The sequence below is a fragment of the Suillus bovinus genome, assembly GCF_016758785.1.
Source record: "Suillus bovinus strain UH-Sbo-P2 chromosome Unknown EDB93scaffold_18, whole genome shotgun sequence".
Lineage (NCBI taxonomy): Eukaryota > Fungi > Basidiomycota > Agaricomycetes > Boletales > Suillaceae > Suillus > Suillus bovinus.
In genome coordinates this window covers 224,410-238,537 of record NW_024542074.1, presented here as the reverse complement: position 1 = coordinate 238,537, position 14,128 = coordinate 224,410, and the positions used below count along the sequence as shown (strand labels likewise).

The following is a 14,128-nucleotide window of genomic DNA, read 5'->3' as shown; positions in this document are numbered from 1 at the left end:
TTTGAGAGAAGAGACTCTGATCACAAACATACCCAAATAACCGAGGTCAGTCCAGTCTGGGTACCGATCATAAGAGGAGCAAGATCGGCAAGGGGAGCTTGCGTAAAGCGCAACAGTTCCATCGGGGTTGTTGGGTTCGTTTACCCTGTCGATCATCTAAATGGACCTTCTTAGCGAGTTTGACTGCAGCTGCGGAACAGGCAGTGTGTTTATTATTATACTCTCGAGTGGGAGGATAGCAACTAGATACAACAGGTTCAAAGTTTCGCATGACTAGTCACGTACGTCTGTCTACCGCTAGCCACGATGTCGGGGATTAATCGTAGCCTGAATGATGGTAGATGGGACAAGGCACTTCGAGAGCACAGAGGCGCGCCTCGTGGGACCCGCAGAACAAGACCGTGTGATCCGATACATGCGTGATTTCAAGTGAAACTGATATTTGTGCGACCTGGGTATGGGCTGCGCCAGACTACCGACTGAGCGCCAAAGCTCCTGCCACTAAGCCAGGATCCCTCAGGCTGGTCTCTGCACAGTCTGAGAAAGGCCCCATGGGGTACAATGGCTGACTCGGCAGAACATTCCTGTACGGTCATCTTACGATAAATCGAGGTACGCGATCCTCGGAGGCGAGTTGGTTGTCCTGGAAGTGTGGTAAAATGGTTCAGCTCAACGCCTGAAACCATCAATCCTTGTGAATAGAAATGCCAGGGCTGTGCGGACAGCAGCACGTCTGATGGAAGGACGTGGAATTGCGACGAGTTCGGATTTAGTCAGCTTGTTACGCAGCATGATGCCGATTCGGCACCGGGTAAATCCGTGGTGTAACTACTAACACGCCTCCTCAACGAAGGGAGATAACACTTGACCACATCGACCAATATGTTGACCGATGCGATAACACCCTCGTTCTCAACAGTAGACGACTTTTTCAACCTCGACATCTTAAACTCAGCACCTTCAGCCTTTACAGCTTCATCCTCATCTTCGTCTCCACGAAGTCCTTTCACTTTCTCAACTACAAACGGCGCAGACGATGACTTCTTCGCCCAATTCTTAGACACTGATGAGTTAACAAAGGGTCAATCCCTATCATCACTCTCAGTCCCTTCATATGACTTTTTTGGCGCAACTGAAGGTAGCGCCAGTACAAGTGACTCAAGTCCTGAGAGCATCGACGCAAATACTCCCATGTTCGCAATAGACCCACAACTAGTCGGAACTCCTGCTACTTCGAACGACCATTCAGATCAAGACTCCAGCTCTGACCAGGAACTAGAACCAGAGCTCGCTCCGCCTAAACGTTCTCGCCGCGGTGCTGTCACTTCTGGTGGCATAAAGAAGTCGTATCCTCCTTCTGAGAAGGACCTGAACTCGGGCGCCGGAAAATCAAAGTCCTCCAAGGACCCCGCCCCCCTCAAGATCCTCGAACCCGAAGACTGGCGCCCAAGTCCTGAAGAATACAAGAAGATGAGCAGCAGGGAGAAACGCCAGCTCCGAAACAAGATCAGCGCACGAAACTTTAGAGTAAGGCGAAAGGGTCAGTATCCTCTCTACCTCCCTTTCCATTTCACTTACCCCTCAAATCAGAATACATCACAACCCTCGAAGGCGACATCGCAGAACGCGACCGCCTAATCGACGCAATCCGTTCGGAACTTGGCAGCTCCCGCTCAGAAAACACTGCCCTCCGTCAAGAAATATCAGCCCTCAAGCGATGCCTCCTTGAAGCTCGCCATCCCCCCGACCTCCCACCCCCAGCAGAACTCCAAACAGGCGCACCCCTCTCTCCACCCGGTTCACCCGTGCCCACACCTGTATCCGCCCCATCAACAACCCCACTCATCACTCCAAACACCCAAAAAGACCTTCCTACGTCTCCACGGCTGGGTGCAAGGCCGTTTTGGGGAGGATTTGGCGGTATGGGCATTACACCTGTACATACTACCCTCATTCCGCCCGTCGGCGTCAAAGCCGTCCTTCAAGAGAACATCAATCCTGCATTACACCGCCCAAGCTCAATCGTCGAGAAGACGAACAGCCAACTCAATGGCCTCGGTATGGGAATGGGAATGGGCATGGGCGCATTCGATGCCTTTGCGGATACAAATCCGTTCACGCTCAAGACCCTCGATGCGTATCGGATGCAGTTATGGGGGAAGATGGCTGCGCAGCATGCTCATGCCCACGGGAACACAAATGGGATGGGATATACACCACATGGATTGGCATCAGGCCTCAAACCTGCATATTTCACATCACCGTCTTCTTCGAAATCGCAGTCGCAAGCACTCAGCGGGAAGAACGCGTATCCTTCGCCTCCTTCGTCCCCTGTACTCAAATCAGCGCCGGTGCCTACGAAGGAACAGGCTGCGCTTGCTGCTATTGCGTCGCAGACCCTGCTTGGGAAGCTTGGAAGTGCGTTTTGGGAGGCGTTTTCTGGGTCTGGGTCGGGTGCAGGCTCCGGTGTAGGTGGAAGTGGAAGTGTGATGAGAAAGGAGTGGGACGCAGAAAAAGTGCGCAAGGTCCTTGAAGGCCGGGCAGTCGTCCGAGTCGTTGATCTCGATGAGCCCGTTCCCAACAAATCTTCTCCCTCTTCCTTGATGGTGCCTTCGAGTATGGTGGAGAGGAAGGCGTCCTCACCTCTTGGTATGGCGGAGAAGACACAACCGAGTGGGAGTGGGACAATGAATGGACCGAGTGCATGTCCGTACAAGACGAATGTGTGCGATATTTTGGAGGAGAGTATGAGGAGCTTGACGATTTCGAAGAAGTAGAAGCAGGCTGGTTTGGTTTCTGTGCTCTCCTGATTCCTTTCATCTTTGTGCAGCCAATGGTTTGCTTTCCTTCCCTTTTGTCTCGACTCGCAATAACAGCATCGCATCTGAATACTTTCCTCGTTCTTCGTAGTCTAATCCAACCCCCGCTCCGCCTTCGCTCTCTCGTTCTGCGCCTTCAGTGGCTTGATCATCTGATGATCATTTTCCTGCCGCTATTATCGAATTTGCTCCAACGGCTATTTCCGAACGTTCCGAAATCTTTCAACTATTTCGTCCCAACGAATTGAATTGTTTCATCTCCAAACGACAAACGACTATGTTGTTTCCAACGAATTATCTGTTTCCATACGTCTGCAGTTTCATTGTATATGTTTGATGTGCGCGGACGTTCGCCAAGATCACGGTCTTTATCTTCCCCAGGCCCCATCTTCTCATCTCCCTTTGCGCTCTCCCCATTCTCCTATCGCACTCCCTACAATATGCCTTGTTCTGGTCGTATCGCGTATCCCGCTTCATACTTACCCCGTCCAAATACTTAGTAGTCTCTTATATAACTTGTTTGCTGTTCGTTTTTGTACGTATGAGATGTGAATGGAATTGAAATCTTATTATATTATAATCGGAGGATCTCGTTCATCTCATCTCTCGGATCCTAAGCCAATGTCGTTCTGCAAACTGGATAAGCCATTCTCGAGAGACTCCATATCCATAGAACTGCAGATGAAATTGCTTTCTTGGACAAACGAGTTGATATTTGGTAGAGTGCCCAGTTTGCTGTGGCGTCGCAATCATATGACCGTTAGAGAGAAATAAATGATGGGAGAAGAAATCTACCTTTAGTGCCTCGAACAATTTCGATAGGAGAGAAGACATGTTCTTGCTTGAAAGGCAAGGACAACTACGTCTGCCCAGCGAGTGGCTCCAAAGAATTTCAGTTGTTCAAAGTCACCTTCGCTTCCGGAGGCGAGTCCTGCCAACCTTACATATAAATGTGCATATCCCCATGATGTGGCGAATGGCGTCTTTACAACCAGCGAATCATCCTCTACATGTCGCGAGTGAGATTCGTGCCGCTATTCAGAGGAACATTCAGTTCAGTTTGTTAAAACTAGAAGAGAAGTACGAGTCAAGATTCGATGGCGCACTTGCGAGTCGCCAGACTAAGTTGCAAGTTTGATTCATCATGATTATACCATCGTGTTTTGATGACATGGCTTACAAGTAGTACCACACATAATTGACATACGAAAGCTCGACGACGTATCTTGTTCGAGTGCTAACTCTTCGCCACTCGCACTCAATACACACTCCTGCAACCCATCCACCACTACGGTCCATGTCCGACCAGCTCCAGCTTGGCGATGTAGTTCATCTGTTCTTGACTGAGACGCTCTTCGAAGGAGTCCTCTTCATCCGAGCACACAGTGAGTACGTAAACTGTCTGAAATTGAAAGGCCAAAAGTTCCTCGTCGGAGAGCACGTCGTCGTAGTCGCAGCGATCCACTCGAACACAGCAACAGTGGCGTGCAAATCTGGCACCACAATACGCCCTGGAGTACACTCCTAAATCCGGTGTGCCGTCCCCTGGATCGACCCCTGGGTTTGTGCCAAAACCAAGAAAAATATGGGTCGTTCCCGATTTTTCTCAGGTCCTGCAGTACGTGCAGACGTCAAGCAACGATTCCCGCATCCGACACGTTGAAAGGGTGGTTCTATTAGTGGAGAACAAACCAAAAATGACTAAACAGGAGATTGTCGATGGGCTGTCGCCTTCCAGGTCGGCATAAAACAAATTTACAGGTAAGCAGTTTACGCGTTCTTGGCCGACCCCGGGCTTCATGTAAACGGTGTTATTCTCGTATGGTGCACGTTGGAGGTATATCGAGATGCGCCGACCATTGGATGCTATTCTACAAGCATGGATGGAGACTGAGGATATGACGTACCGTCAACACAAGGGACGAATAGTGGACGTGCCAGCTAAATTAGAGCAACCGAGTAGTATGGCAGAGCAATCTTCTAAGTTGCTAGACAATACAGCACGGTCAGCACGGACTTTTGAGATTATAGCACGCCGAATAAAGGCCTGGAGACGAAGATGTGGAATCTGATATCTAAATGTTTTGCTCGCTGTAATCAGTAGTGAGCGTCATGGTACTACTTGCCTGTCACTGTGGGAAGTAGAAACAATGAATTTCGGTGGTTCGCCGAGCACTGAAGGTACTGAACCATTGAATGAGCGTTGTACTTAGTAAGGTGTGATTTTAGATACACGTGATCAATCGCGTTCATATTCAAAAGAAAAGATTCTGATCCATTCATAGTAATGAGATTCGCTGGTACATCCTGTAATTTGAAGGTCGCGATAGGTGGGGTTAAAGGTAGTACATACATACAATAGATACAAATGTGATATAAACAACAATACTTTCCAGTCCCACCTGTAATTGTAATATCTATTGTTCAGATCGGTTCTGGAGATGGACTGGGACCGATACTGAAATCCGACAATGTCAACGAGATGCGAGCGCGCGGCATCGGAGAATAGCTGTGGGTCGATGTGGACAGTGGAGAGACTGGAGAGTATTGACGGAGGTTGGAAGGAGTCCGGGGTGGGAGCGGGGAGCTGAGAGGGCTGACCACATATGGGGATGACGCCCGCATGGAGATCGGTGATGAGTCGATCGAAGATGAGTTCCGTGAACTCGCCGGAGAATTTGGAGTTGCTGGACTTGGAAGGTGGGAGTGCACTGCAGTGCATAAGACCTGCATGCTCAAAAAATGTTAGGTCATCAAGATACAGCGAGGCGGGAATTCCTACCTCTGGCTCCACAAATTGAATGGATGGATAAGGTGCTGCGGCGTCTCGGCGAGCGCCTTTTCCGTTGTCGCGAATGCGACGCGCCTTGGGCTTGTAGGCATGTTCTGACTTGCGGTGGCGTGTCAGAGCGCCTGGGTCGGTTGTAGAAAATGGGCATTGAGGGCACTTTTTTGAGCGTTCGCCGGTGTGCGTCCTGATGTGCGTCTGGAGGTTAGACCTTTGGAGGGTCTTGTAATCGCAGCCATCATATGGGCATGCGTGCATACTGGTGAAGATAGTCAACAGGTCAGAAACCATCTGATTTGATAGAAGGTAAGCACTTACAGTTCTTCCTTGTTTGCAGCATGCGTACGCATGTGTCTAGGAAGATCAGCCTTGCGGCTAATGACTCTGTGGCAAACAGAGCATTGTACAGAAAGCTGTAGAGAAAGTTCCATGAGTACAAGACACGTGAAGTGTGGTAGGCTGCAAGCGTACCGTGTTACGTCTGGTAGCAGGCATTCTGCGATAGTGTCTGAGAGGAGAGTAACGGCTGTGAATGATCTGCGAGGTTGGTTTAGATTCCTGGAATGAATCGATGGCGCGCGTGTTGTGGCAAGTCCACACATTTCCCCCCCTTCTTTTAAACCACTGGGCGTGCTGGGAACTTCGAGTGCGATTGTTTTTTCTGCAGCGCGCATTTCTGCCTTTAGAGGAGAAAAAATGCGAAGCAATCGTGTGCGATGGTCTGAGCATATGGGACGAGCCACTCGGCTAGCGGGGAAGGCAAAAGAGTGGGAGGAGGCTCGATTGCGTCTTGACACGTTTTATTGTTTTTTCCTTGTAAGGGAATTTGTAGTTACCTGCTCGATCTGGGGATGAGTGGCTCAGTACTCAGGCATGATGAATGGGGAAAATATTAGGGGGCCGCGGTCCATGGGCCTGCCTAACGGCGAACTCTTGAGCGCTCCACCTTACCAAGGCACGTCCAAAATCATCGATGCCGCTACCAAATTTAATTCCAGTATCATTCTCTAGATGGCGAAAGCCATCACCACCGGTGGTCAATCGAGCTTTCGAAGACTCGGAGGACGATAAAAACAAGACCAGTTTAGAGCAACATCGCCTACGTTATCCATGCAGGCGTTATCATCAAGTCTTTATGTACTTTCAGTCACCTTGTTTCCGCCATCTTCGCCAACATGACCAGTGGATCAGATGCAGCACAGGCGCTATCATTCGAACCAACCGTATAATAAAACCTGCCTTAGCCTCTGACGTGTGGCCGAGGACCAAGCAAAGTGATTGTGCAGACTAAACATGTCTATGGGCGTGTGGTCATGACCTCGGGGAACTTGCCTACATTTTAAAAGAAAGTCAAGAGATACTGCACCTAACCTTGACATACGTCAGTAAGTAAATACCTCCTTTCTCACCTTCCCGACCACACCCTGGGTAACCTCTCGCTCGAATATTTCTGGGCCGCAAACATACACACATTCGGTGTCGAAGTTAGAGATAAACGAGGAAGTGACCCGTCCAGAATGACGATGAAGCGATACAGAAGGAGGCAAGGAGTTCTCGAACTGTTCAGTGGATGAGAAGACATGAACGACTAGTTTGACTTCGTGGGCAGCGGCTCCGATAGCATTGGAAAGAAGAGAGAGCATCACATCTGACTCGCGCGTAGACAACATGAACGTTATTTCATACTCGACGGTGTATAAGGAAATTCCGGAGAGCATAGCGAGGAGAGGTGTTATTCCAACGCCGCCGGCTATCCAAAGAAGCTTCCTTGAGTAATTTCACGGACAGGCATATGTTCTTCCTCACGTGTAGCCGCGATGTTAGCACCCTCGAAAGGGTCTGTGGACTGGAGCACGCAGTCCCTGCTATTCCAACCAGCCTAACGTCCAATCCAAGCGGACGTGAGTCCTCGAGCAACTCCGGGCTGACTGCTAAGAGTTTGTTGGCGATGTTCAATAGTGCCCCAGTAACAGTACCGCCAGGCTTCAGGCGCATTGTCTAGGATAATGTTGTGCCTATCCGCAGCCGAAGCCCATGAGCTGCACCACGAAATAGTCCACGTCCTTATACGATCGTCATTCACTAAATTTGGATTCTCCAATGACATATGCCTGTATGGCGATGCACCGAGGAAAGATGTGAATTCAAAGATAGCGGCTTGGCCAGGATGATAGTAAATTTGTGAGGACATTCAAATGTGAATGTGGCAAGATCTGAAGAGTGAAGCGCAATACGGAAAAGCGTCGCATGTATCGTGTCTTCAGTGCTGAAGTACGTGGAAGAAACTTGTTCTTCTCTGAGCAGCTTCACAGGAGGGGCATACTGACTCCTCTGCGGCCCTGTCCCTTCACGCTGACGGACACGATCGGATGAATGGATAAATGAGATGATATCTGGAGAAAGGCAGCCTGTCGGGGAAATATTAAGTTCTTGATGGGTAACTCGAGGTTTCGTGTGTGGAAATGGAACAAGATTGCGGATTGTGATGTATTTCGAGCAATTTCTGCAGCCTTGACCGACCCTGGGAACCTATTCCTGCGCCTAGTTGAAAACTCCAATACCAGAAATTAGCACCTTCCTCTGAGATCCAGCTGTAGAATCAGCACGATAGTCCGCATTCACCTTGAGCGGATCGCCATCCCAGACCTTCGCCCGCATAGACAATTGATCATACGTCTCGCTAGAAGCCCAGACCATCTCTCCATCTGGACCTGCGAGTATTGAAAGCAAGGACGACCCATAGAATCAAGAGTGGTGACAGGAATAAATGGAGACATGTGGAGTAGAAACTCCAGTGCTGCTCAGGAAGTTCTCCTTCGATTTGAGTCCAAGACAGATATAGCTTCATGGAATCCGAGTTTCTGCTGGATGTCACGTTCACCCTTATGCCAACCATTGATAGGACTCATTATGAGATGCAGTACGGATGGTTATTAGAAAGCGAGAAGACACCAACATTAATTCCACCCCCACCCGGGCCGCTTATGAGTCATGTGACATTTGGTGCCAGTGAACTTTGCTTTGGCGAAGATTTGCAACAGTCTTGTGACTCTTGTCTGTAAAGAGCGAGACAACTATGACTGAGATGATGCATTAATTGCAGGCAAAGTCAGAGTTATGCAAATTGGGTAGAGCGGGATGGTACGGGATTGACGCGGTACTGCAATGTTCGAACGAAGGAGTGAAGAAAGCGGAGATTGAACCTTGAAAGCTTGAGGCATCAAAGCGATTACAACATCGTCTCCTGCATGAATTACTGAATATTAATGTAGTATCAATTTGAAAGGCTAGAAGTTGTATTTTTCATCGGGGAGTACGTCTCACCGTGGCACACAACGATCCACTCCAGAGGTACCAAGTACCAACACATCCTTGGGATTGAAGCTTTGCGGTCTAAAGTATACATGAATGTTATAATGCAATGAGTTCGTACGTGTACATCTTGGCAACATCCTCAAAGTCTACCTCACCGCGCTTGAGTAACGCTTCTAGCTAACGTTATTGACGAGACTATATATTTGTAGAACTGTAGATGGAACTGCCTTTTCGGGACGGACAAGTTCAAACAGTTGAGGCCGTCAGAAAGTAGTACGATGAGGGAGGAGTTTTACCTTTAGGGTATCAAATGGGTTCGATAGAAGAGAAGACATGTAGAGGTGCAAATCCGTTTCGATTGTGTATTATTCACGGTGGGAGAGACGAAGCTGGGGTTCGTGATATTTACATATGTGGTTTGTATTACACGGCAGCACAGCGAGTTGTGAACTGACAGTGGCAATATCGTAAGACAATTGTACATGAATTTAACCAATGGAAGTCTGGTTATCTTGGCAGTTAGGTGTTGTCACGCGGAATTTTGATAGATTGTATCGTTGATTCTCGCAACTGCAAATTCTTCCATTGACATTGTGACCATCGTCGTTCCCACTTGACGGCGGTCGACTTTCCAAAGATCAAGTTGCATGCGTGTTGCGAGCAATCCCTGGAAGAGAATCTGTGCTCTGTATCATCGTTAGCCAAAGCTCTATTCGATGGTTATCATCCTGACATTTCCATGACACCAGTAGGCCATGTTGCAATCGGAATAAGCAAGATGCCAACAATATTAAGGATGTTCAGAGCTTCTCGAATGTTATTCATTTCATCAGGGAATGGGTATACCACCTACCCACGCTGGCTCCGAAATACACGATATTGTTCCGCACCAACGATTTGAGCAGTTGTCCTGAAGCGGCGCGATATTGCCTTAGAACCCGATACATGCTCATCCCAAACAATCCTGTAATTTCACGACAACAGGATAAACTGTTAGCTCAAGATGGTGCTTGGGAAAATGTTGCAGACCTATTTCCAGGCTAATCAAAGTCACAAAGTTCGTAAGGAGCCACGATACGCCCGGGTTAGCTTGTCCATAACATGCATCTGTATGACTGTGAGCGAACACATGATAAAACGAGGGGTTTGACCTGCCGGCAGGGAAAGCCCCAATATACATTTGGAGGGAGGTGATACATGTTACACATTTAACCTGGCCACGGCGTCAATAGTGATAAGACCAGTTGACTTGAGATTTCACCAGATCCGCAGCTAAGAGACAGAAAAGGACTCGTTTACTGCAACCCCATAGAGCGTAGGTTCGCAAACTAAAAATGACTAAACTTGTATTTAGTAGCCCATCGACAAACCAGCATGATGGAGAATACCTTCGACACAAACCATCTGCAGAAAAGAGACCCCTATGCTGCATGTGAGAGATGGCTTCTACCAGTCACAGATTTGACATACAGACGCTTATGCGACATAACACCAGGCACAACTAAACGACGATCAGCGGACGAAGCAATCAAGTTGCAATCCAATACATCATCGTCGATATAATCTTCCCCAACGACATTAACTAGAGTGAGGTATTGTGAGCCGTCTTTCCTTTTATTGCACACAACGATCTCGAGTTCTTACAAATTCGCGAAGCCCCAATGACGAAAGGAAGGTAGCGACACAAGATAAATATAGTCTTGACGAAAGTAGACCTTGATCTCACGATATAGTCGATCTGTCGGATTGAGATTCAAGAGACTCGGGAAATGTGTTTCTCCTACCTCTTCATCCAGATGGGTGATAACATCATAAACCTAAACAGTCATTTTTCAGAATCAAAAACATATGATAGACAAAGCAAACCAACCACAATCGTGAGTGCCGACACTGAAATATATATCAGTTCAAACAGTCGCAAGGCGTCTAGTAACCAAACTATAAGCTCACATAGGATATACTAATAATTCCAGTCTATATTCAGTGAGCGATCTGTACAAGGATGATATGACTTACTCCACCAGTATTATTGATCATAGTGAAGACTTTTGATCGGGCGTAGAAGATGAATGGCAAGAAACGCATTCGAGTAGCAGATAATGCACGCTTTATCTTGATGACATCCTGTACAGAATGCCTAACAACAGGCCAATGCCGAATGATGAGTTGGAAGGTTCAGTCAACCATTATGTACTAATGGACTGGACTGGGCATATTTCCAGCGTCAAAACTTTGAACTTGCCATCGCGTGCCAGTTGTGTGCTGCCATGGCATGAAAAATGTTTGTCAAGACATAGAAGATGCTTACATGTGCCTATCAGGACGTTGCGTGCTAAATGCTGCAGGATGAGTGAATTGACTCGGGATCCAACGACAGACGCAGCGAGCGGCTAATTGCTGCAGATAAAAATAGAAAGACGATCTGGCCAAGGCCTCTCGCCTTGGCCCTTGATTGCTTCGGACATCGACGGCAGTCTTACATAATCCAAACTCTCGCTTTCGTTCCACACCTCAATACACCCAACTTCCGCACAACCCAAAAACATGGTGAGGTTATCCCAACGTGCATGATACCTTACATTGAAATGCATTTAGGGAGGTGGTGCTAGATATCCATACCCAAAGCACGTGTGGTCCCCCGCTGGTATGTCCAAGCGGCTAGTTCCGAGCTACTCAACTGATGATGCCTCAGGTGGCTGGTGGGCCCGTCCTGCGAAATTGGCGGAGTAATACTGTCATAACCTTTGCTGGTATGTTTGCCATTGCATATGGAGTTTGGACTGTCAGCGCAGACCGTGAGGTACGGAACTTGATTCCTCGTTTGGTACAGTCGTCCTTATTTCGTTTTGCTTGAGCAGGTCAGACACGTTCAACCCGACCGACCGATCCCGTCCATGATGGTACGTTTTTTCACCTCGTGTTTTCCTAGTCTTTCTTACCCTTTTTAGTGGGCAAAAGAGTACAAGGACCAGTCTCGGCAGAATTGAGACAGCTGGGAGTGTATGCTTAAATAACATGGAATCGTCTTGTCCCAGTCAGTTATATCCCTCATCATATATCGATATTTTGCCACCACCGCGTGAATGTCTTGATTGAATTGACCAGGAAGAGCATGAGACGGTGTCGAAAGGGTAGGTTCCTGTATCCCAGAACTTGTTCAGAATCCCATTGCACATATTCACATACGCCAGAATCGTTATGCTGCTACTAGTATAAACAGAAGATATGTCAGATTATATATAACGCCAATGTCCCCATAATCCATAATGAACAACTCAAATAACCGACATGAGCAAAACTTCATATTTCAGCTTCGTCAGGCCCAAAAGGATCCCAGTCACTTGGTTTTTCTTCTGCTGCAGGATCATCATCATCATCGTCAAGCTCATCGACCTCTTCTTCGTTATTGCCTTCTCCGCTGTCCCAGTCATTCGGAGTTTTGCTCACCTTCTTCGTCAACTCGAGCATGCGTTTGTTTGCGTAGTCAACACGGCGCTTCCTTGATGGCGAGGCGGGGAATGGGGTGATAGCTGAAGAGGCAGAGGATGAATAGGCGAAGGAGAACATCGATGAAGACAGCGACGAGGGCGATGAAAAACCGATAGATGAGTACATGGGAAGAGTTGACGATGACTACGAAAATTTGGTCAGCATATTTGCATGTCAAGGCGCAGAAGGGAACATACGATATCAGGGTCAAGTTCCCCATCTGCGTCAACATCCAGAACCTCTTTCCCTACCCCACGTTCTAGGCGCTCCTGCTCTTCCTCGGCCTTCAAGAATTTCTCAAACGCGAATATACCATTCCACCGGGTTACTGCAATACCAGTAAGGATAATGGAAGAAATTGCTGAAGGTGGTGCGAATAGGTCTATGGAACCCCATGCCATGAAGAGGAAAGGCTTATTGCCAACGCCCTTGCGACCTGGGATCTTCTTAGTGTTCAATGTTATGTGAATTTGGGTCGTAGAGTCGTGATGCTATTCATGAATATAAGATCTGTCCAGGAGCATAAAAAACAAAAGACGTACATATATGATACCTTTCTCAAGGTCCCCGCCCGGAGCCCAGAGCTGCAAAAGCTGGAAGTCCTCTTCCGCTTCCCACCGCCAAATGTCATCTTCGCCATCTTCAGCGTCAAGCAAGCTGCCCTCTGAGCCATTGCCAGGATAGTGGTACGGGTCTCTGGCGGTTGATGCTTTGACCGTTGTCATCCCGCTTGTTATCTCCCCAGAACGCGAAATCTCTATATCTTTTTGCACCTCGAACAAATGTCCTGGCTCAGGATCGAAGTCTAGAGCTGGTTGTTTACCCTTGGACGAAGAGGGCACTGGGTGCCTTGCGTATCGTGGGATGGTGGCGTGCCGTGCCGTGCGTCGAAAGTGGTATGATCCGCCCATCTCGCTTTCCTTTGCTGGCTGGAAGACAAACTTGATAAGCTTCCGCAGGTGACCGAGTGTGTAGTTCAATGGGACTTGAACAACTCTGTAGACCCCATCTTTGTTTATGTGGCTTCTGCCGTCACCGTCTGGGCGGATAAGCTGGAAGCGGAGCGGTAAGTGCTTCGCATACGAAGAAGGGCGGGGAAGTGTGGTGCTCGTTGTTAGCCGCCGAGCGCGACCAAACGGGTTAGTTGGAGAGTCAGAGGGCACTTTCCAGTTTCTGAGACTACAAGGCGTTCTGGGTGTTGCATACAATGAAGAAGCTGAGGTGAAAGGAGACGACGGCGGTAAAGAACGCGATAGTTGACGACGTTTTGGACCACGGGGTGATGCAGAAGGGCTTTCATAGACGTCTAACGGTCGTTTAGAGACCATCATTCTCCGCAGAACTAGAGTGATCAAGCAAGTTTGAGGCTGGAAGAGGATCCTTTATGTAAAACCGTCTCCAATCGTCGCTTTCATCAAGACTTAGACCACAACAATATTTGTCCATGCTTGTCAAACGCGTCGCGTAATTTTCAACAGCTACACTATCACGTGATCGACGCGTTTGATGCACAAGTTGATGCTCCTCTTCCCAATCACCCGATGACTGTGAATACGTTTGCAGAAGAATAGTTTCGCCTCCGAGGGGACACCAGGGTATCGCAGAGTCTCTGGTCAACGAGATTTATTTTAACAAAACCCTCAAATCTCGACTTTCGGTAGCCATGACTACTCGCGGTCACGGTGGTACCAGTCAAGAAACTTGCTTTAACGATCTT

At 48.2% G+C, this 14,128-nt stretch overlaps 4 protein-coding genes across 4 annotated transcripts; 1 reads left to right on the top strand and 3 right to left on the bottom strand.

The window, feature by feature from the left end:
• Window positions 1-882: 882 nt before the first annotated feature.
• On the top strand, window positions 883-2,777 carry EDB93DRAFT_1083047 (uncharacterized protein; the record flags this gene model as incomplete). Its single annotated transcript, XM_041445734.1, has 2 exons — window positions 883-1,540; window positions 1,591-2,777. The coding sequence occupies 2 exons, from the start codon at window positions 883-885 to the stop codon at window positions 2,775-2,777; spliced, it is 1,845 nt and encodes a 614-aa protein (XP_041309032.1).
• A 2,263-nt stretch (window positions 2,778-5,040) lies between these two features.
• Window positions 5,041-6,334, bottom strand: EDB93DRAFT_1203997 (uncharacterized protein). The gene is made up of 4 exons (XM_041450967.1): window positions 6,079-6,334; window positions 5,926-6,020; window positions 5,602-5,866; window positions 5,041-5,546 (listed from the first exon to the last, which is right to left on the bottom strand). Exons 1-4 carry the CDS (start codon window positions 6,100-6,102, stop codon window positions 5,244-5,246), a joined length of 687 nt encoding a protein of 228 aa, XP_041309031.1. The 5' UTR covers window positions 6,103-6,334; the 3' UTR covers window positions 5,041-5,243.
• A 2,936-nt stretch (window positions 6,335-9,270) lies between these two features.
• Window positions 9,271-11,349, bottom strand: EDB93DRAFT_1137505 (uncharacterized protein). The gene is made up of 15 exons (XM_041449195.1): window positions 11,231-11,349; window positions 10,939-11,184; window positions 10,873-10,882; window positions 10,793-10,812; window positions 10,707-10,739; window positions 10,567-10,660; window positions 10,470-10,504; window positions 10,393-10,423; window positions 10,311-10,343; window positions 10,184-10,260; window positions 10,078-10,135; window positions 9,952-10,029; window positions 9,776-9,886; window positions 9,656-9,728; window positions 9,271-9,608 (listed from the first exon to the last, which is right to left on the bottom strand). The coding sequence occupies exons 2-15, from the start codon at window positions 11,005-11,007 to the stop codon at window positions 9,452-9,454; spliced, it is 879 nt and encodes a 292-aa protein (XP_041309030.1). The 5' UTR covers window positions 11,008-11,184; window positions 11,231-11,349; the 3' UTR covers window positions 9,271-9,451.
• An 873-nt stretch (window positions 11,350-12,222) lies between these two features.
• On the bottom strand, window positions 12,223-13,739 carry EDB93DRAFT_1102927 (uncharacterized protein; the record flags this gene model as incomplete). The annotated part of the gene is made up of 3 exons (XM_041447254.1): window positions 12,223-12,555; window positions 12,609-12,902; window positions 12,954-13,739. The coding sequence occupies 3 exons, from the start codon at window positions 13,737-13,739 to the stop codon at window positions 12,223-12,225; spliced, it is 1,413 nt and encodes a 470-aa protein (XP_041309029.1).
• Window positions 13,740-14,128: the final 389 nt, after the last annotated feature.